Source organism: Lycorma delicatula, chromosome 4 (assembly GCF_047948215.1).
Source record: "Lycorma delicatula isolate Av1 chromosome 4, ASM4794821v1, whole genome shotgun sequence".
NCBI lineage: Eukaryota > Metazoa > Arthropoda > Insecta > Hemiptera > Fulgoridae > Lycorma > Lycorma delicatula.
Window position 1 is genome coordinate 96,607,379 of NC_134458.1, and position 23,953 is coordinate 96,631,331.

Sequence of the window (23,953 nt, forward strand, 5' to 3'; positions counted from 1 at the left end):
TTTTTTTTATAAATGTTTAATAAAGTTTGAAGTTATCGCAACACGCAGCGAACGACTACAAGATAAGGTGCAGTTAACTGCTAGCGCTGCCTCCCAGTCATCCCACAAGAATGTTTTTGTACATTGCAAGGTTTCCGCCCATATCAAACAGTAAAAAGATTAACTACCCGACCCGATTATGTCATATATTCAGTTACCGTTTTTATAAAGCACGGGCTACATCTGGCCCGTATATGATTATAACATGTAGTATAAATGGGCCGTGTAATTTATTGATATCTTATAACGGATTACTTCATACTTATTATTACGCTTCTTGCTAAAAACGATTCTATATTAATTTATTTACTTCGAGCTACAATATCTGTTTATCTTTTTAATAAGAGTCTAAACGGTTATTGAAATAATTTCGTAACGCTCAAATATTGTTAAAAAAGTAATGAAATTTAACAGTACTGTAGTCGTGCATGTCATTTAAAAAAAAAAAAAATATATATATATATATATATATTTTTAGAGGGTTCCAAAAAAATGTACTCGCTGTTTCTAATTAAATAATATCTAAACAAAAGACTTACACTCATTAATATAATATGTAGCATAGTGTAAGGTATTAAATTTGTAGTGTTAGGCGGAGTTGGCAATTTATGCCGCGCATGCATGGGTGGTTTAGTGGTGGAATGAGCCAGTCATATTAGCCGGTGCAGCAGAAGACAGTCGAATAGTAGCAATGGCTGAGGTTCGCGTATCATATCTTGAACGGAAGGATGTGTTGAAGTGGTACTGGAAGTAAGATAACATTCACGAGGTACAACAGCAGTGGCAGAGTTTGGAACACCGCCACCAACACGTCGAACAATGGCCCGTATTCGCGATAAATTCGAAGCCGACGGAACTGTTAAAGATGTGCACAAGAAAAGATCCGGCCGACCACGAACTGCTACAAGTCCGGCGTCCAGTGCTGTGGTGTTGCAACATTTCACCCGATCACTACAAAAATCAGTGAATCAGGGAGCGCGCGAAAGTGGGGTAAACCGGTCAAATGTAAGACGCATTCTGAAGAGTGGAAAGTGTACATTCCAAGACTGCTACACGCGATAATTGAGGACGATCCAGATCGAAGGATGGAGTACTGTGAATGGTTGGCGAGGATGAGGAATTTGCAGGGAAGTTTGTGTGGACTGACGAGGCGCAATTCAAACTCAACGGTACTATGAACCGCTACCAATGTGTACTGGGCTCCTGATAATCCTCATGCTCATGTGGACAGGGCAGTGAATCTACTGGGGGTTGCTGTGTGGTGTGGTCTATCAGTGCATGGTCTGATTGGTCCCTTCTTCTTCGAGGTACCGTAACTAATCAGGCGTATCTTGATATGCTTCAAACAAAGATTTTGCCTGCCATTCAAAACCTGACCTTTTTTACGTGTAACAAGACGGAGCCCCGTCTCACTACCATCGAGATGTCAGGTTTTACCTCTATAAAACTCTACCCGGACGATGGGTGGGTCGAAGAGGTGGTGTTCTGTACCTACCTCGGTCTCCTTATTTGACACCTCTGGAGGACCGTCAAGAATGACTTGTATCGAAAAAACCAGCAACAATCGACGAGCTAGGTGAATAAATGGTAGTCGTGTGCTGCCATTACGCCAGATACACTAACAGCCGTAATTCGGAGTGCAGTTCGACGCCTTAGGCGTTGTAAAGAAGCTGCTTGTGGCCATTTCGAGCACATACCATAACCCTCTCTCAGTGCCAAAAATTGTCACGTCAGATCAAATTTGTCGAGATATGAACTAGCAAACAGTGAATACATTTTTTTAACCCCTCTTATATATATATATACATATGTGGAGATATATGAAGAAAAAAATAAAATTACAGATGTGGATAAATGTTGGATATATATATAGAAATTAGTAAACAAAATTAGGTACGGTATTTTAAGCTAAAGTTTTGTTTAATTTAGAAGGTATCTGTACGGTAGTTGAAGTTTCAGTTGCTATGTTTTTCTTGCGATAAATTTTTATTTTAACCAGCCTTATAAAAGGGGCAGGTGTTAAGATTAAGATGTGATGTCCAGTCCGAACGAAGGGTTTAAGTAATTTAGACACCAAACTTTTCGCTTCTACTTGGGTTGACTAAAACGAAATAATACATTTGTTAGTCGAACGTTTAATTTTATTTAAAATAAATAAAAAATGTAATAATCAGCATAAGAGTACCTTTATTTATATAAAGAAAAAATATACATGGTGCGTTAAAAAAAAATAACGAGGATTTTCATTTTACGTAAATAGAAAATATTTTTCGATTTTTTTTCTAACGCGAGTGTAAAGTAAATTTATGCTAAAAAGAGCGCTTTTTTCTTTATTTATTTATATTTTAAGAAAGTTTCATCAATGAATTAAATAGATATAAGAAAATCGAGTGGAGAATAAAATAAATCCATCCTCAAGTTTTAACGTTATTATAATTTATTTTCTATTCCTAATGTAAACCTTGCGATCTGTTCAACCTGTGAACAATAAGCGACCCCATCGGTAAGATGAGGATGATATATGACATGTAAATAAGGTACAGTCTTGTACAGACTCGGCCCGAAAATTTCTGATATATGTGGTTATAATTGAACCTCCACCACCATCGTCAAGTATTCAAATCTGATAAAAGTAACTAACATTTACTACGATTTGAATTTCACAAACTTCGACTTCGAAAAGTCAGCTGTCAAACAGCTGATTTTAGACGACGATTTTTATTATCATACCGAAACGATGGTTGTTGTTGTTGTTGTTGTTGTTATGAAGAGAACTATTAAGTTTCAAACTCACCGGCAAGAAACCAACATGATTAGTAATTTGTGTATTACTTCTTTTAGGCCCTTTTTTTAAATAATAACAGGAAACAAAATTGTTTGAATCATTTCTGAGAAATTCAGCTTTTAAATTAAACATTAAAAAAAAATTGTGCTTGTCATATAAAGCTTTCACCATTCGACAGATTTATACTACAAACCTCATTAGAACGATCACAGAAGTCTAAAAAATATCTCTAAACACTAATGTAAAAAAAATAAATGAAATATTAAATCTTCTGCGTTAAATGACCTTAACAATCTCTTGCGAGTTTCAAAAATCAATAATGCTCACGTAAAAAGACAGCGACGCAATGTCTCCCTGAAATCAGCACCTTTTTATACTATTGTCGATTATGAATCCGACCTTTATCTTCCTCTCTAATATTTCTCGATATATTAATACTTTCACAGATGAATATTCCATATCTGTTCATAATAAATGTTTATTTGAATAATCAGAAATCGTTCTATACGTTAGGATATTTCTTCATACAGTACTTATGATTTTTTTTTTAATAAAAATAAAATCACAATATAATATTTTAAATAAGTACGGTCATAAACTACAAACGATTCATTGAAACTGTCTATAGTAATGGTGTAGAAACAATAAATACGCACTGTGAACAGTACGTGCTGTTTAATGGGATACGGTTATTCGGAAGTCGTATCTTTTGTTTTTTCAATAATGTTGTGTCTAGAACATCGTTGAAATAATCTTATAAATACCCCACGCTAGTAATCTGTAATTAGGTGAGTGGCATGCAAACAAGAAATCAGATGTTGTGCGTAGATTTAAAAAAAAAGAACATCTTCATAGCCTATCATAAGGATGCATGTAAATACTCCATAACATAAGAAAGATGTTCTTCAATACTTACATTTTATTTTCTTGGATGTTATAACGTATGTAACTAAGAGGAAATTGCAATCGATTAAAAACCATAAAGGTTCTGAACTTATTTTGAGACCAAAACCGATAAAAGTTTGATTAAACTATTCAGCGTCAATGAATTATACCGTTCCCTTTATATGAATTTACATTTCATGAAAAGTTTTACTTACAAACATGATAACTGTAAGACGTATACTTGGAGATTAATTCCATTATACAACAAACAAAATTTGTTACGTGGGGAAATTCGATGCACTGGAGTTATAAAAATTTAGTCCAAAAAACACAATCAATAAATTACGAAATCAAAGTTTAAAAAATCCCCGCACCCAAAAATTGAATTTTTATATATTTTTTTTTCTAAGATCCGACAGTTAGGTCCGATCTATTTCATTTCTTTTATTAATTTTTTATCTAAATAAAAACGCGGAATAAAGTGTTATCCTGTGTGTCTTCGTAACCAAAGAGACAGAAAGCCTGGATATATTTGAAATGCGACTGAAAAACTAACTGAACGAATGCTGTGTTGAAAGACAAATAAAACAATTTTTATTATCACAAACGTAAAAATATAATAAAATAAAAATTATAATAATACAACTAATTTAAATACAAACAGAATCGTTTACCTGTTTTACAACGACATGGATCATGTTTGTCTAAATAATGTGATAATGTGTCCCAACCACCACCGACTCGTACCATCACATGACTTCGCAAGACCTTTGTGAAACAAAGAATAAAAACATATTAAAACATCAAAAACAAATATTACAATAACTAATAAACAAAATTAAATTAATTAATGAATGATTAAAGCTAAAATAATTGGTAATAATTAATATCGGAATCTGATTCAATAGAATCAAAGCAGTGTACATTTAAAATTTTAACAGCTAAGTAGTAGACTAACGAAAAAGTACTAAGTACAGATATAATTTACCTTTCTTGTAGCTTTCTAAAGAATATTATTCTATATATTTTTTAATCCACGTCGTTCATATACAAATAGATTAATTTTATAACTAAAAAGTAATGAAATGTGATAACTAAAATCTATAATGAGATAAAATTAAGATGGAGAACGTTGTTTCAAATTAATGAAGAGATTTGCCATTTTAAATTTTCGGTAGGCTAGCTAAACGGTTAATAATTCCGTTGTTTACTCTTTTAAGTCAAACAACTCCGGAGTACTCGGATGTATTTTTGAAAGTCTACGGCTGTTCTTGGGTAACTCTTTAATTTTTGAAAAAAAAAAATTTTTGTTGCAGTATATATTGAAATACATTAACGCAAAATCGTTGATCAATAATGTACTGCTAAAATTCTAAGCATAAACGTCAAGCTCTTCCGAACGATTAAGGCTTCTAATGGTAATATCCTTTTATTGTTGTCCTTTACACAAGATTAACTCGTGACAAGGTTCCTAATGATTAATCATTTTTCCCGGAATGATTTCTACAAGTATAAATGCAGATAATCCTTCTAGGACTGCACTGAAGATGATGAGATTTGTACCGGTCGCTGCATTACTTTTGCGATCCGGTAGAGACAAGTTTACCTGTAGACATGTCTGAAAACTTGTGTTTCTTGTCCGATCGCTGTTCAATAAACCTAAGGTAATCATTAAAATTTAAAAGAATATAAAAAGGATGTTTAAAATAGACTAACGCAATAAAGTACAGCCTTCCTTTAGAGTAGAATTCTGATATTAAGAATTTAGGAAAATGAGAGTTAAAAATATCTATTGGCGCAAGAAGATTTATAGTACTGCGATAAAAATTAACGGAAATAATACAGATAAATAGATAAAAGGCGTTTGAAGCTGTATTTCAAATAAAATATTTTTCTAAAATCGATTAGAGAAAAGAAGATTAACAGGCAAAGTAATCAAGGAATAAACTGCTAGTTATTTTTGTAATGGAAAGAAATATACAAATTAAACCCTAAATAATCGGGTACATAAATCAAATCGCTGATGCGATTCTGATGAGATTAAAAGAATATTACAAGAAAATATAAAAAAAGAAGAAAAATCATCAAACAGCTTTCTGATAAGAAATAGAATTTTAACAATAGCAGTAATTTTTTTTTTAGATATACTGGTTCCTAATTTTCTTGTTTAATTTTTGAAAAATACTGTCCTACATAATCATAAAATTGTACGAAAAATGCTTATTTAAAGGGAATACAAGTACTGTACAAAGATGAAAGTACTTAAAAAAAAAGTCTATAAAAAATTCGATAAGGGCAATGATTTTTTTATCCCTCTCAATTTGTTGTACAATTCGATCAAACCAAACGGTATAAAATGAGAAGAAATTATGCGGTACAGAGATAAGAGAACACCAGTTGTATACTTATTTTTTCTGATGATGGTCTGAGAGAGAGAATTCTGAAGATAATGTGTTAGTTATACGGAATGAGAATAACTTTGACGGTTATCCTAAGCTGATTTCGTAATGAATATTAACAAAAGCCAGAATAAGTTAAGTCAGAAAGGAAGAAAATAGAGAAGAGAACTTTATTATAAAAGGGGTGGATAAATTTAAATATTTACTGATGATTTTTTAACAAGATGAAACAAATGAAGTAGAAAAAGGCAAAGAAATTTTTGGGATAGAAGTTTTATACAAGCGCTTAAGTCTACTTTTTGGAATGATAAAATAAAAAGGAGAAAAACTCTGTACATACAAGGAGTCCGTAAAAAAAACCCTTATGTTATAAAGTAGGGGAAGTCTAGAATAAAACAAAGAAGGTAATGCAAGTATAACTTGCTCGCTATAGCAAAGACCTTGAAGCTACTAGTGGTTTAAAAGGTAATTGGCGGTAGTGGGAGATTTAAAAATTACAGTAAAAATTCAGAATCTATGAAGTAGATATTGCAACCTTCTAATGTAGACTAGTTAATCCGTTACCATTCGTCGTCAAATAATTATCCCTTTACCCTCTCACATCTCTCCCCCATTGAAAGCATAACCACCCTTTTTTCAAGTATCATTTTAAATCAAAGGAACTATTAATTAAAATTAATCTACAGATGATAAACTGCGGATAAAAATAATGATCGTTATCCAAGGTTCACCCTATCACATAGTTTTAGAAGAGTCATAGTCGAAGTCCTTTCGTTTTAAGTCATCATAATTCGACATATATATATATATATATATATATATATATATATATATATATATAAAATGTTATAATAAATTATTATATTCTTCCTACTAGCTAGAATTCTTAAGAAGAAGAAAAATGTTATATTTATGTATAAAAAATATGAAATACAAAAGTTGGGAAAACAAATTGCAAGTACTTTGTTGTAAGATGTAATACGTTTAAATTAAAAAAAAAAAACTGGTGTACAAATTGAAATAAGATGGAAAAGCTCATCAAACCGGTTAATTAGTTAATAACAAAAAAGTGGCAACGGAGTTGCTATATCTTTACCAGGATTAGGATTAATAAACTGAATCTGCATTTCGAAAACAGGTTTTTCAAACGATTTCAAGATTTTTCCTTACAACTGTTTTCATTTAAACTATTATTTTTAAAAATAAATAAATTTATTATGTTCTACTAATTCGTTACATTTTTTATTTATTTTTTTTTTAACTACTTAAGTAAAATATCGAAAAATAAGAATTCCCCGCCCCATCCGAAAATTTGTACAAAATTTTTAACGCGAAAATTTTATATAAATACATACCTACTGATCAATTTTGAGCATTATCGGTTCATCTAGTTTGAAGATATTTATGGAAAACCAGTGGACATACATACATACGAACATATATCCATCACGAAAAATGTTTGTTTTTTTGTATTAATGAATTCCTTAGGTTAAAAAACCGTCGAGATTTGATAAAAAAAAACCCGGTAGGTGATTTTTTGACTGATCACATTTCGTACATAGCAGGAAAAGTAAAAATATTATTACGAATATTTTGAAAACGAAAAAGCGAATTTGTACCTTATTTGTAAAAATTTGCGAAATAATAATAATGGTTTAATAATTGCGGTATGTAACAACACTAATCATTAATAAAACGTTTATTATCACTGACGGAAATCCAAAATTGTGTAACTTAGATTTGATCAATCCCTCTACTTTCGAAATAATTACAGGGGTAGGTAACTGGAACATAAAATAAAGCAAAAAAGCAATATTACAAAATTAAAGGAGACAAAATTTCTCTGCTTAGTTATTGATCTTTTGTTCTGATATCTAACCACATCTTTTTTTGAAAAGTTTTGTAATTTTTTAAGTACAAAACAATGCAAATGTAATCTAAACGATTCCATGTAATTAAGTTTATAACGTACGGGGAATTATAAATAATTTTATTTAAATAAGGGGTTATATCATCTCCATCAATGGAATGAAAATGAAAAGAATAGTGGATACGATTCACGACAGGGCACAGTGCTCAACTGAATTGTGGTTAGAAGCAAATAAAAATGTACAACAGTACTACTTATATTATTTCCGCTTGACTCATGCGTTACTTTACACTACCTCTTATCATAACTATTTATACATTTCTACTTAGAAATTACATTAAATACATACAGCGAGAAGCTTTTAATTTATAACACCAAATAATAATGACTAGTAATTTTAATCTGGGAAAGCAGTATTATGTCCAACTGAACGATTACTTTTTAAGTGGGTTCACAAATAAATTCTGAAATTTTCCCTTGAGCTCTTAAGTAACAGTATTCGTTTGTTCGTATGCTATAACACTAAAATTTAGTTTTCGAAAATCAATTTTCCCGTGCAAAAATAAAACGATGTTTTTCATTCGAAAACAACAGTCTTCTTTACAATTGTTATCATAATTAAAACTGATAATTATGATTTTTCTACCTCTGATTACGAAAAAGATGCGAGTAGTTGTTAAACTTATTTCAAAATTAAGGAATTCGCTCATCGAAGCAAATAGAAAAGATACACATCGCTTCGGGGTTTGTTCCACTGGTGAACCGGCATGCTCATTATCTGTCGGACAATATAAAAAGGATTTACCCCGTAATTCATGAAAGTGTACGAAGTTCAACGAGAATAAAACATTTCGTTTCTTCACATTTACCAACCACCGTTTGAACCGATGAGAAGAGAAGCGTCAAAGATTCGTCCTCCGATTGTTCCTCAAAGTTTGTGACTATTCGTTATTTAGCATCTTTTCTTTTCGCTTAAGTCGACGGAATAAATTTGATTACGTATAAGGTATCAAGTAAAAAGTGTCCTTCACCTGAGCAGAAAGGATTTTAATATTAAAATGGATGTACAGTTGGAAGTTATAATTTGCAGTAAAAGCTCTACCTGCATAGAAAGGTAGACAATTATAGCCGTTAAAAATACTTCATTTGATAACTGATAATATATGAGGTTAAAGTACATTACTTAAAACCGTGTAAGGTATATAATTTACCATGACTGAAGTTGCGATAACAACCATTCACTTCTTGAAATATAAATAAATTCAATATACGGCCGGATTAATGAATTATTTAAGAAAATTAGAATCGGTCTAAGCCACAAAAGATTTGCACTTCTACATCCTGTCTTAAAAAGGAAAAAAATTAGCGTCAAGGTAGAAACGAGATCAGATAAAAGCAACAGTTTCTTTTACAATAGTATAAATAATTAAAAAATCTAATTTGAACTATATTTTCAAAAATATTGTTTTAAAAAGTACAATCAGATATACACTTTTTTGTTTAAAAAAAGTACTTACTTTTGATGTAAACCCCACAAAAAAATAACAATTCTTTTGTTGGGGTAAACCAAAAGAAAATGATTTTTTCTCTAACCCATAAAATTAGTGAAAATAAACAAATCGCATCGAATCATCCTTAGTACAAATATTTAACAAACCTCCAATACGAAACAGGAAATAAATATCAAACATTATTACAGCTATATGTGCTTAATAATATACTTAATTTGGACTTTACATGCGATGGAATTACACAAGTATAAACACTATTGAAAGAAAGCTGATATTATACAGTAGACTATTGTAAATTTATATCAAATGGAAAACAAATGAACTTACACTAAACCCGTATGTACCTTACCGAAAAAATAAAACTCAAATTTTAGAAGCAAAAGGAATAAAAATGCTATGCAAAAAAAATTTCCTTCCTAGCTAATATACTAGCAAAAAACAACGCATAATTTTCCCGTCATCGGCTGGTCAGTATTTAGTAAGAATAATACAACTTTCTTGAGAATATTTAATTAAATAGAATCAGGTCGTCCAGTACTTTCTTTAGCCCCTTTAAGAAAACTCCATTAGTACAACAGGCGGCGTAAAGCTCGGCATTTGTGAAAAAAAAAGAAATTGTGTAGTCAGTTGCCGGGTTCAATGATGCCCCGTTGAAATAACATCAAAATATATTGCTATAACATTTTAAGAGAGTATTGATGATTGTTTATTTAGTTACAATATCATTCTTAGGCGTACTATTGTTATAAGTATAACAAGCGTCCAGCAGAATGTGTGAGATAATTATAAAAAACACGAATAATTTTTTAACTAAAAACATCAGAATAAAATAAAATAATTGCATAATTTGTATACATAATTTACGTGAGTTATACAAGCAGTACATGCATATTTTGCATATATAAATATATATATATACACACACATACAGTTGTAATTACCCATATAATTACTCGCACTGCAATTTCGGAGGCGTCGCTTCTCAGACCCCACGTCTCCTGTTTGCTCTATTTTTGCGTACAGTTATTTAATATTTTCAAAATAATTCTTCAATAAACACATCTTACTGTATTGCTGGGTAATTTATAAGGGTAACACAACTAAATTGTAACTTAACTCAAAAAGGTAAGGAAAAAATGTATATTGTTAATTGTTATATTAAGAACTCGATTTTTTCATCAAAATGAAATCCGATGCAAACTGATTTTATTCACAAACGATAGACGAAGTATGAAATGAAAATCATACTAAAAAAGAGTGATTTTTTTTTAATTTTGTGAAAATTACCTGTAGATGCTAAAAGTACGAGCAAAAATTTCATATTCCGACTAAAGATAAATGAAAGAATATTATCGAAAGTCCTTGATAAATTTTAGTATTTATAAAAACATAAATGATTATTTTTTAACATTTATATTAAAACTGTTTGCACGAACAAAAAATATGTAAAAATGTATATATATTTTACATACAAATTAACACATTTTATCAATTGTTTTAGAAATTTCGAGTTAAAAGTTTATAACAGAAATGCAGTCTAGCATACTTTAGTGGTAGTAGATTCAGCAAGGACAGTTTTCATTTACTATTTTACTTTACTGGTCTTCATTAAAAATAAAAAAAGCCCAGTTCTTGGACGATCTACCTCGTAAAAAAACAACATAAATAAAAATTATAACAAGTTTCTTACTTCACCAAAATATATATTCTGCGAAGGCTATTTATTTTAAATTAGCAGGAGGGTCACAAACATATCGCTCGGCGGCGTATTTGTTCTCTTTTTTAGAATTCTTCTATGTATTAGTATTCCACCAAATAACCCGCTAAGCTTCTACTTCAGGGCCCATCATTTCCTTCCACGGTTTAATTATAACTTATAATAAAACCTATGAAATATACATTTTTTACTACGTTTTGAAAGAGAAGTAAGAAAACTTAGGGGATATTACAAAAATAAAAAAAATAATAAACCTCAAAAAATAAGAAAAAATTATTACACAGAATAAAGAGTAACAGACTTTCCCCGAGCCGCTCGTTTAAGATAACTTTGACGATAAGAATATTTATGAAAACCAGTATACTGGATTAATGAAAGTATCATATTTAAACTTTTTTAGTTAATTCAAAACCTGAATAAAAACTCCGGAGGACTTACATTATTTGATCTACATTAATGTATAGATCGATACGTTGATTACAAAATGATAGTATTTATTTATTTGTTTAGCGTATGGCACCAAAACATAACACCAATTACAGTCAAAATTACAAAAAAAAGATTTAACAAACTAATATATGCTACTGATTCTGGAGTCGCCATCAGGAACTCTTCAGGATTCATAAACCGTCCTTCATAAACTGTCCTAGGGCAAAATTCTGTGATATGTCTAACAGTTTGATTTTCACCACACTCGCAAAGGGGCGTCGGTGTATTACTAAAAGCCCGGAGGCCTTTGAGTAATACATGAGATTTGGTTATTCTGCTTTGTGGTCCATTCTCGACGCCAGGCGTCAGTTAGGTTAAATCCGTCCGCTGTGGCAGCAATTGCTGTTTTGATAGGTGGCTTTCCAGATCGAAGGCGACCGCGATTGGCATCCTCAATGTCCTCATGTATTGGCAGGTTTCGATTGTCCATAATCTTCTTGTACTCTCTTACAAGAGTGTTCATACGGCGCAGGTTCGGGGGTGGTATGTGGCTTAATACCGGGAACCATTCCACGGGAGTAGACCTGATAGCCCCAGCAATCATTCTCATAGTTATTAAGTTGAGCATCAATTCTATGAACATAAGGGCTGTTAAGCCACACTGGCGCACAATATTCAGCAGCCGAGAAGACCAGGTTCAGAGCTGATAAACGCAAAGTTGAAGCCGATGCTCCCCACGTCGTTCCACAAAGCTTATGTAAGATGTTGTTTGTCGCTCTCAATTTCCCTGCTGTTTTCATTAGGTGCTCCTTAAATGAAAGCGCTCTATCAAGTGTCACGCCTAGGTATTTCGGTGTCTTATTGTGAAAGAGCCATGTATCCTCGAATAGAATTTTAAGCTCCCTGTTAGCAAACTTGTTACTCAGATGGAAGCATGACACCTCTGTTTTACTAGCATTCGATTGGAGGCGCCATCTCCGGAAGTACCTTCCCAGTTTCTCCAGGTCAGCCATCAGGACCTCCTCCGACTCTTCAAATGATCTACATTTTATTGTTAGCACCCAGTCATCGGCGTAGCCATCCTTTTTAGATCTTGTCTCCGGCATGTCCGCAACATAAAGGCTGAAAAGGAGAGGCGCAAGTACGGAACCTTGTGGCAGGCCATTCTTGAGTTTCCTCGGTGAGCTTATATCGGATCCCATGATAACTTGGAACATTCTGTCGTTCAACATGTTATAAAGGAAGCGAGCTGTTAGTTTGCATGGGATTGCACGGAGGACCTTACAAATCATGCCTTCTCTACTGACAGTGTCGAAAGCGGCTGATAAATCAACGAATGCAGCAGAGGTTTTAAGATTTCTTTGGAATCCCGCTTCAATGTACGGTGTGAGGAGAGAACCTGGTCGGTGAACCTTCGTTTTGGCTAAAGACTGCGCGTTCAATTGGTATAACATCATATATCCTCTGACAGATTCAGCTGTAGATAAGCCTTTCTAGTAATTTATATGTCACTGATAGCACAATGCTATAGGCCTGTAGCTCTTAGGTAAGTTTGCTGGTTTCCCTGGTTTTAAAATGGCTACTACCTTCGATCGCTTGAACTCTCTAGGCACGCTACCGGTCTGCATTATGTCAGTGAAGAATCTGGCCAGACAAAGTTTTGCGTATTTTCCGCAGTTTAATAAAAATTCCGGATTGATACCATCAAACCCTGGTGCTTTCCCTGGAGCAACATCTTTCAGCGCCGACTCAATCTCTTCAAGTGTAAAAGGGTGAGTGTACTCAGTCTCTTCTGTCTTCCTCCTCAAGTTTCTTAGTTCACGTTTTATCTCAATTGTGTGCAGCCTGTCTCTTGGTGCTCTGGATGTTGCCAATATGTGGGATGCCACGGAGTTTGGGGAGACACCTGCTTATGGTCTCTGAATAGGGGATCCGCTTCCTAATTTTCTTAGCAGAGTCCATGCATAACGACTCGAGGTCTGAAAGTTCAGGCTTCGCACCGTTTCTGACCATTTCTGTTGTCTTGCAGCATCGAGGCTATGGAGAAGCTCGTCTGCCACCTCTTGATCGCCCGTCTCGAGGAAGCTTCGGTAGAGAGCTTCGCTATTTCGGGACCACCCTGCGATACACTCTCTGCGAAACCCTCTAGGGATGCACTTCTTAGCGGTATTTGTTACCGCTCCAATAAATCTGCTATAGTTTTTGCTGATTGGTGGTATCCAGCCTAGGCATTTATCCAGATCCCTATAAAAATTTTCCCAATTAGCCTTTTTTAAGTTCCATCTACGGCGGGGTACAGAGGTCAAAGAAATTTGGCTACCTACCTCTATAATAACTGGACGGTGCTGGCTGTGGGGAAAGTCGCAGAGAACTTTTCGGGTGACTAGCAGCGGCCGACGTTTGCAGTCAGTTTAGGTGAAACATAGATCAGGGTTATACTCCCGCCTCCTAGCCGCTGATTTAAAAGTAAATCGGTCTTTAACATCAAAGACAAGACTAATATTCTCATCCTCAGCCCATCTCACCAGAGCCTCACCCTGATAGTAAAATTAGGTAACAGATCATTTCAAAGAGATCTAGAAATATTTTAATTAACAAAAAAACGAGATTACGTATATATAGGTAGTCTAAAGAATATTGAGCCTTTTGCGCACGAGATAGCGTAAGCGTATTCCGGCAAAAATCGAGGAAAGTCGGCATGTAAGGAGTCATGACATCGCTAGTAACCAAATATCCATCACCAAACAGCGTTAAATCGTTTTGAGAAAGCTGGATACAAAAAGAAACTCGAAGTTTGGGAACCGCATGATCTGACTCGGAAAAACTTACTCGATCGAATTTCTTTCTGCGAATCTCTAATGAAACGTAACAAAATGAAGACATCTCATCACGAGTGATGAAAAGAGAAAACCTACGACAATAATGTACGAAAAATATCGTGGTCGAAGCGTCAGTGTGGTTTTTGCCACAGACCTCCACGGTCTGTAGGAAAAACCCACACTGACGCCAAGGAAGGTTATGCTGTGCGTTTGGTGGGATCGGAAAGGCATCGTGCATCACGAGCTGCTACCGCCAGGCAGAACGATAAACTCAGACCATTACCGTCGACGATTAGCGCGATTACACCTAGCATTTTAAAAGAAAAGGCATGAACCAGTCAACAGAAAGGGTGTCGTATACCGCACTGACCACGCCAGACCGCAACCATTTTTAATGACCCGTCAGAGATCGAGAGAACTCGACCGGGCGGTTTTAATGCATCCACCATATAACCCGGACCTGGTACTTAAAGTATCATTTGTTTCGGTCTCTGCAGAATTCCCGGAATTTTGTTAAGTTAGTTTCAAAAAAGGCCTGTGAAAACCACGTGTCACAATTTTTTGACCGGAAACCACAGTAGTTCTACGACGACGAGGTTATGGTATTGCCAGAAAAATAGCAGAAAGTCATCGAAAAAATGGAGCATATGTGGTCTCATAATGTTATTTTCCAGTAACCATGGAGATGTTCTCAATTTTGACCTCCAAAGGCTCAATACGTTTTAGACAACCTAAATTAAATTCCACAACGAACACTTTAAGGATAAATGTATTTTATAATAAAAGCAAAATTTATAAAATATATATTTTGTTTTTGGCCAGATCCTATTTAAAAAGAAAAAAATATTGGAAATTCTAGGTAAGACATTATGGTCCCAGATTCCATAAAGGGGAAAATACTTATATTCAACTAGCCGTAGAGATATCGACGTCTGGTTAACAATCGGCAAACTAATGACACTCATTGATCGTGAATTTCCTGTTCTGTAGGACGCATCAATGAACAGCAATTTTCAATTTTTCGGTGACGATAGATGGGCGTTCAGATCTTGGTATACCATATAAATCTGTTCCCTTCGTTGAATAACTGTCAACATATCCCTACAGATATGTTGACGGTTCCTTCATCCCACCTCATACGATTCGACTAATCGATAGATTAATTTCAGCCGGTTAAATGTTCTTTTGCGTTTAAAAACCAAATCGCCGATCATACCTCACAGTCAATAGGAACGACGATCAGCATAGTTTATGAAGTTTGATGCGTTCAAAAGCTTGCCGATACCCGACAAGTTGGACACGTTTCCTATAAGGTTACATTCTAAAGCATCAACTTATGTTGTCAATATATGCAAACAATTCTTACTTTAAAAATTTCTCTCATAAAAACGAAATAGGTTAGGTTATGTAAAATTATCTCAGATGGTAAAATTTCATCTTTTATAAGAGCAAAGAAGAATGAAGAAGATTCGCAACCAGTCGATCTTTCGATTTAGAAACAAAAGAGAAACCTAATGATTAACAACGCCTGAACGTCGCAGGGAATATGATTTAAAAACGTACGGATAGACGATAAGGATATCGAGTTAAATAAAATTTTATAGATATTTCACACCAGAAAGTGGTAGATAAATATGTCGGTCCAGCCTTTCTTACGGCTGCCGTGCGTATCGCTTATAAAACACTTGATGTACAAGAGGTACCGGTCTGAAATGTAATGATGTTCATTTCACAAATTCCTGTAGTGAACAGAATTATGAAGTTGATTATCACTTGCATTTCAATCGGTTTAACACTCCAATACAAACAAGCCTGACAAGAAGATACGGGTAATCATCGTTCTCAGTACACCTGACAGTAAATAATAACCCCTTTGTTAACAGTAAACATCGGATTATTATTATTCTTAATAACGTGTCGTTTCTTTGAATGTTTATAGAAATTAATATCAAATTACCAATAACCGTTATGTTACTTAATAAACAAGGATTGACATATACGTTCAAGCCCGCTTTAATAATAATCCCCTTGTTTTTATAAAATATCACTGAAAAATAACATAGTATAATAGAGAAATATAGTTGGTACTTAAAACAAGCTTTTTTTACAAAATAAAACGTGACCGTATGACGGTTGTATCTAAACTCTCGTAACTTCAAAAATCATAAAACCAGAAGAATGTAGTTAATTATCGATATAAGTTAAGTAATTTAGGAGAAAAAAAATGCTACCACGGTTCTTAAATTAGGGTCAAACTGAGAAGTATTCGATATTAAATTGTCACGGTCATTTAAAATATACTTAATATCAACAAGACTCAGCAGGAGGTTAGGCCGAGTTTACAACCTAGACGAGGTTTTAAAAATATTATATACGAGAAAGAAATATAAATAAAAAACACATTGTTTTTATTTCCCATTATATTCTTACATTTTAAATCCTTTTTTGTGTAATATAATGAAACACACATCACGTTTATTTCATCACAGGTGAATAATAATCATCTATAAAAAGCGCATAAAATAAAAATCATTGTATCGTAAAATATCATAAGCACAACTAAATTTGTTTTTATACGAAGAATAATATAACGTTGTGGGATTGAAAAAATTAATTAACTAACAAACGGAGGCCCATTATTTTTAATAGCCAATCTTCCACGAGAAGTTGAGTAAATTGTTATTATTTTCTTTTTATAATCTGTAGGATAGAATTATTTTTTTTTTAAATACCGTCCTACGGCGATACACATACAAACTACTTCTCGGGATCTGATTAAAAGGTGTAGTCTGAAAGGATTAATAATATTAAATATGTTGCAACATATTCGTACAAATATACCATAATATATCGATATAAAATAGTAGGTTGACTAGAATAAAAACGATATATCGATTATTTAAAGCCAACTTTCACGTTTCAATTTTCATACAGCACTTTTATTAAATTTTAAATCAGACAACCGAATAATAAGTGAGTCAGTTTTGAATGGTGGGCCGGTAAACAATATCTATTTATTATTTAATCATAAATATTTTATTTAAGACAGTAAATAATATCATTAAAAATGTATGTTCGGTACTACATAAACTAAAATAATTCAGAAACAATTTCTTTTTGTTTTGCATAACTTTACCGACCGTAAAGAAAAGTTGCTGGGCTGTTTTTAGATGAAAAATTCTTTTGGAATTATCAAAATAATTTCGTTTGAAATAAAATCTAACTTTACGTTTTTCTTTGAACTGTCTTAATAAAACAATAAACTTATTATTAAACATTTATATGTCTACAAATAATGCCATCTAAAATATATCATCACTTCCGGCTTGCTTAAAAAAGTCAAAAAGATTTTTCAAGTTATAAAAATCGACCGTCAGATTGGCGCCTACAAATATGGATCAAGTCGATCGATTTTAACTAAGTAAATTAAATATTTTAACTTATCTATATGTTCATATATATCAACTACAATCTTTGTTAGAAACAAATCGCTTAATTTAAAAAACAGAATAACAACAATAACCACATATAAAATCAAATAACAGATTTTGGTGTAACTAAACACAATACTTCAACTTGTGAATACGTACATTATCGTGCTTACGTTGCCAGTTTTAAGAAGTTACCGACCCGTTTAAAGATCTTCCAGACAATTTCTTTAAAACAAAATTAAAAGTTACTTTTAACGGAAACAATATTTCTCTGTCGATGATTTTTTTTCAAAATACGAACTAAACGTTAAAAAATCCTGAATTTTCTATATCACCATTCAACTTGTACATACGCTCACGCTATTTTCATTAACGCCTTCTAAATTGTTAATTACTTTGTGCAGTTATTTATATATTTAGTGTCTTTATGTATATACTTTAATATTATTTCGTGCTATAATTAAATGGGTCTTTCTTGACGCTGTTCTGAGCACGGTTTTCCTTGATCCATCCAGGCAAATGCTAGGACAGGTCCTTTTTTTTAGCACATATAACCATTCTTGATGCGATTTATATACTTTTAAGTGTCTATCGAAATAAAATTTTAATTTATTTATTTATACACGAGAGCTGTTCGAAAGGTTGTCGGCCTCAAAAAAAACACAAGATTTTTCTTTTTTTCAATGTGAAATTCGATACATTCAAACCAACGACTTTCCATCTAATTTAATACCTTCAGTATACCCTAGAATATCCAAGTCTACGAAATAAGCGGTTGTCTCAGCTTTGACCTCATAATTTTTAGTGAATCTTCGTTCATTGAACCATTACTTAAGGTTTTGGGAAGAGGAAGTAATCGCTGAGAGCCAAATATGGCGCATATGACTTCGCAAATATGACTTCGAATCGTAGGTCATAGAGTTTTGCATAACAACCCAAGACTTTGTGCAGGCGCATTAATGTCGTGAAACAGCACTTTTTTTTGGCCAGATGCGGACGTTATGCCTGAATTGTACCCTTCAATCTATCCAGTAGTGAACAGTAATACTCCCTGGTGATGGTCCTGCCTTTTTCCAGGTAGTCAGTCTATGAACACCACACTACGGGAATTAAAAAAAAAAAACGTACTCGTGACTTTTCCTAAGTTGTATTGGCACAGTTTTACCTGCCCTACCCACTGTTTGGTTTCCGAAGTGCAACAATGAATCCAAGATTCATCTACTGTTATAAAACATAGAAGAAACTCAATGGAATCGCGTTTAAATAAGTCTAAACATCTTGGGAAGTGTTCGGTCGAATGAGTTTCCGGTCGACTGTTAACAAACGCGGCACCCATCGAGCGGAAAGATTTTACATACCTAAAACACGGTGTATAATGTGGTGGACACGATTTATCGAGATGTTTGCGATGTCAGAAAGCTTGCGTACCTCCAGTCAGCGATCGTTTAATATGGCGTAGTGGATTTCTGTGACGATTTTAATGATCGCAGAGATATTTGGGCGTCCCAAAGGCCACTACAAAATAACCTTCGAAAACGAAGAAGAATCCTTTAAAGTGAATTAGCTTTTTTTTCTACGACTGCCGGGGTTAAACCTCTTAAAAAAAGTACTTTGTAACAACTCGAACTTCAATATTATCAGTTTTTCAGAAAATGTCAATAAATGTTTGCTTTACTCGATCGCCACAAACAAGCAACTTATTGAACCGTGTATGTAAAGGATCATTCTTGACAAATAGCACAGTCATTTATTTATATTTGCGCCATCTCTGTCTGTATCAGGCCAAGAATTTTTCGAACTCTCCCTATTAGTTATCTCTAGTAGTTATTCTGCTTGAGAAGTTCAAATTTTTAATAAAATACTAATTCATATAATTAAAATATTCTTTTCAAAAACATAATTACAGAAACGAAAACATGTTAACTCCACTAAAAATTATAAAAAGTACAGTTATAAATGATAATAACAAAGGTAGTAAATAAGACGCATGCAACCAAAACTAGGTTGGACGTAGTGACAGGTACAATAAAAACATTGTCCATGCTTTATCTGTAAACAAGGATATAAAGAGCATATAAAGTTATACTTTAATTCTGAAGATATCGATAGTAGTTTTAGAACCAGCCATAGGGAGATTTAACCAGAAAGAAACAGATGTTAACAACAATATTAAAAGATTAAATAACTTTTACTTCTTTCATAGGAAAGAAGGACTAAAAATCTATAATAAAATAAATGTTAGAAGTAAATAAGAAAAAATCAAGTTAGAAGAGAATAACAAAAATTAAAAATCAGAAGAGATAGTGGGTTTGAAGTGTATGTGAATTTAGATATAAGATTACCGGAAAGGAATAAAATTAAAAATGTCGGTAAAATTTGAATAGCCTGGATTTAGTAGAGCGAACTATAATTAAAGGTGAAATCCGAAAAGAAAAACAAACAAAAGTAATCGAACCAGTATGTAATACTGAAGTGTCAGAATAAATATTCTTTGCCTTTAAAAGAAAACTAAGTGTTACACCATCTTTTTACGTAAAATAAAAAGAAAAGAAAGAGACAACATTTGATTATGGGATGAGAACAGCTTACGAAGAACCATATCGGCAACATAGAAAACTAAATAAAAAGACATCTACTGATGACATAGTGTATACAAACAAAAACCCCGGTAGCATATAAAGGGGGCACTGGGGAATGATGTTTAGAAAAATCTAAAGGACAACACCAACATCTGATGTTAACAAACACGGAAGAAGAATATACTTTTAATGGTTGCATTAAATTAATTTGATCGTGGCAAGGACTAGTCGCATAAAAGTAGAAACTTTTATGCGACTGTTGACTCAGAAGTGAGAAAATGCCTCCCAAATTTCCTCAACCATCATTAATATGTAGTGAAAATACTCTAATTCTACATAATTATATGTATTTTATAATTTTTTTAATTAGATTTTAAATTATATAAAAGTATGTTACTTACACGAACAAATATGAGTACTTTGGTGTCACCGATTCTATATTTTCCTTCAGATACACGTATCATTGGAAACTGTGTTGGACACTTGCATCTCTCCACCAGATCTCGTACCTAGAAGAAAAAAGAAACTATAAATAAATCCGAAAAACATATTAAAAAAAACTATATACCTTAAGTAGAATTAAAAATTGAACAATTTTTTAACTAACGATGCAAAACGATACGGATAAAGTTCAACAATATATTTTTCCGTTGCCGTGAAAGAAAAAGTTCGTTTAAGTAGTAGATAAGAATGTCCTTGTAATATGTTATAACACGATCCTTAAAGCCTCCGGCAGTTTACTAATGACTTAAAAATGATCGCTCCGTGCTGTTATTTTTTTTAAGAATTTCAACTGGTTGTTGCCATAATCGTAAAAAAATATGCCGAACTGGTTACATTATAATTTTCTTTACCCATCATAACACAAGCGTACTAATACAAAAGTATTCAACTTAAAATACAAAAAAGGACATTTAAAAATTTTTTTCTATATTTTAGGTCTGGGATCCACAGTTTTAAAAAATCTGATGTGGACACTACATGACTTCCTTGTATTAAATTACATATACACATTTAAAAAAATGAAAAGTACATAAAATTTTATTTCATTAATAATTTCTGATATTTTTACATTTTTTTTTTTATTGTTATTACTGAATTATTATTTATTGTAAACACTTTTTTACAATCAGAGGTTAATCTCTATTAATAAATCAATATATTTAAATTAAAAAAAAAAAGTTAAATAAAAGAGATGAAGTCGTATTTGAACCGACGTATCCCTTGTAAGATCCAAATATTTCATTAATTAAAATTTTATTTGGCTATAACTCTGGAACCAATGAAAATAATTACCACTTATGATATATCGTTGAAAAGTTCTCAATGAGGGCTTACTACTACAGTTAAGAAAAAGTCCAAAATCCAAATATTTTTGATTTTGGGCTTTTTTGGACACTTTTGTAATAAAATGGGGAGGTGCCCAATTAGATGTTACAACAGTCCTAAATCCAAAATTTCAATATCCTACGGCTAATCGTTTTCGAATTATGCGAGATACATACGTACGTACAGACGTCAAGCCGAAACTAGTCAAAATGAATTCAGAGATGGTCAAAATGGATATTTCCGTTGAAATCTGAAAACCGAAATTTTTCGCAATCACAATACTATACTTCCTTTACTTCATACAAGGAAGTAAAACTGTAGACATTTCTTGATAGTTCTATAAATGAAGTATAAACTTTCAAACATTTTTGAAAAATATTTATACAGAAGGTGTTGATTTTAAAAAAAATTGTTTTGGATTATTTATTCGTGCATTTTAGGTAACAAATTCGCTTTAATAAAATTTTCTCTAAGATGCCTCTGAAGAAAATCGAAATTAGTTTTCCCCCCTTATCGAATTTTGAAAAAATTAATATGATGAATATTATTCCCGTATACACCCGTATATAGTAAAATTTGGGCCAAAATTGAAGAAAATCAGTTCGATCAATCCTGAGATAAAAAGCCAAAAGTACTGCGACACACCTAAGTACATAATATACACATAATTATATGTTTTTTTGGTCTAGATGAACTAGTTCGAACGAAAACGTAAAAATTTGTAAAAGAAACCGATACCCCATTTTTGATATGATCACCAAAATAACCATTCTAGCTACATTCGCCGGGAAAGTAAAATTATTTTTCTTTAATAAATAATTTGAAAAAAGTTATTTATTTGTTTTTTTTTTTTATATAACATTGATATAAGTCCAATATTTAGGAATTTATGAAAAATGTCTGCTGTATATTTTGATTTTTTGAATTCTTATTTGGATTTTTCTTCTATCGACATATATATATTACATACACACACGTGATAATAGAAGAACGCTTCGTAATAAAGTTGGTTTGTAGAAAAAGAAAAATATAGCATCTTGACAAAGTGTTTTTAACACTATAAACTAAAAAAAAGAAAGGTTGTAGCGAAACGGGATGGACAATGTAGCTCGTAACGGATAAGGAATGAGTGAGCTAATTATGGAGAAGTGTGGAGTGACAGGACACAAAAAAAACCACTTAAAAGAAGGAAACTGCTTGGTGACGCTGTCGATCGGCTCTAGTTTAAAATGACACACAACTAACAATGCGAACGAGAAAAAAGCTTTCCATTCTGTTTTTACTAACTTATCTCACCTTTCATTCATTATAGTTATGCTGTAAATAAACTCGTTCGAGTAGTTTTTTCTTTTTTATCTGCTGATCCCACTTCTAATACATTTTATTTTACACCTCTATCCACAATACGAATGCAACAAGAAAATGTAAAGTTATTTTTAGAATTTTACATAAAATAAACGAATTATGACATAACAGGTCGGTAAAAAACGCACCATGAAAGTGAACTAAGATGAATATTATCTAACAATATAAAAAAAAAATTGAATTTCATTAACCGAAGGAAAAAATTTAAACAAAATTGAGGTATTCTAAGTACATGTACTTAGCTAATGTATTTTTATCGACTCGAAAGATTATTTTAACTATTTATATTCATTATCGCAGTATTTATCAGACTACGGCGCAAATTAAGAAAAAAGTGGATTTGAGAAGAAAATTAATACATAATACGATTAATAAAAGTATTTTTTTTTAATTTTACATATTTAATAATGAAGAAAAATTATAGGATATAGATAGTTAACTATATAAATGTAAGTAAATTCAGGGATTAAATTTGTATTTTGTTTTGTTCACTACAAACAAATTTATAAAATGAAAAATTAAACCTTTTATATACGTTTGGAAAGATCGAGAGCAAGTGTTAAAATAAGGTTTTTGTGTTAAAATAATCTTTTATTTCTTTAAAATATGCGTAACTTATCCCTTAGGGGACTGCCGGGTCAGAAATTACGTCATACTATTTTAATTCGTTTCTAACTTCTCCCCTCCGTGATTTTTCATGTTTCTTCGTACCCTACCCTCCTCCAAACGGTATCATTACGTCATTATATTGCACATATTCCTCTTACAAAACAATCACGATATCGAGACAATATT

The 23,953-nt window shown here is 32.5% G+C and overlaps 1 protein-coding gene across 5 annotated transcripts in view; it reads right to left on the reverse strand.

Annotated features, from left to right (window-relative positions):
• LOC142323661 (GAS2-like protein pickled eggs) overlaps positions 1-23,953 on the reverse strand; it is a 271,769-nt gene that overhangs the window by 35,246 nt on the left and 212,570 nt on the right. For all 5 annotated transcript variants that reach the window (XM_075363713.1, XM_075363712.1, XM_075363711.1 and 2 more), the window contains exons 4-5: positions 20,866-20,973; positions 4,384-4,477 (exon numbers count right to left, since the gene is read on the reverse strand). In XM_075363713.1, coding sequence (XP_075219828.1) covers positions 4,384-4,477; positions 20,866-20,973 — 202 coding nt within the window. The remainder of the gene's footprint in view (positions 1-4,383; positions 4,478-20,865; positions 20,974-23,953) is intronic.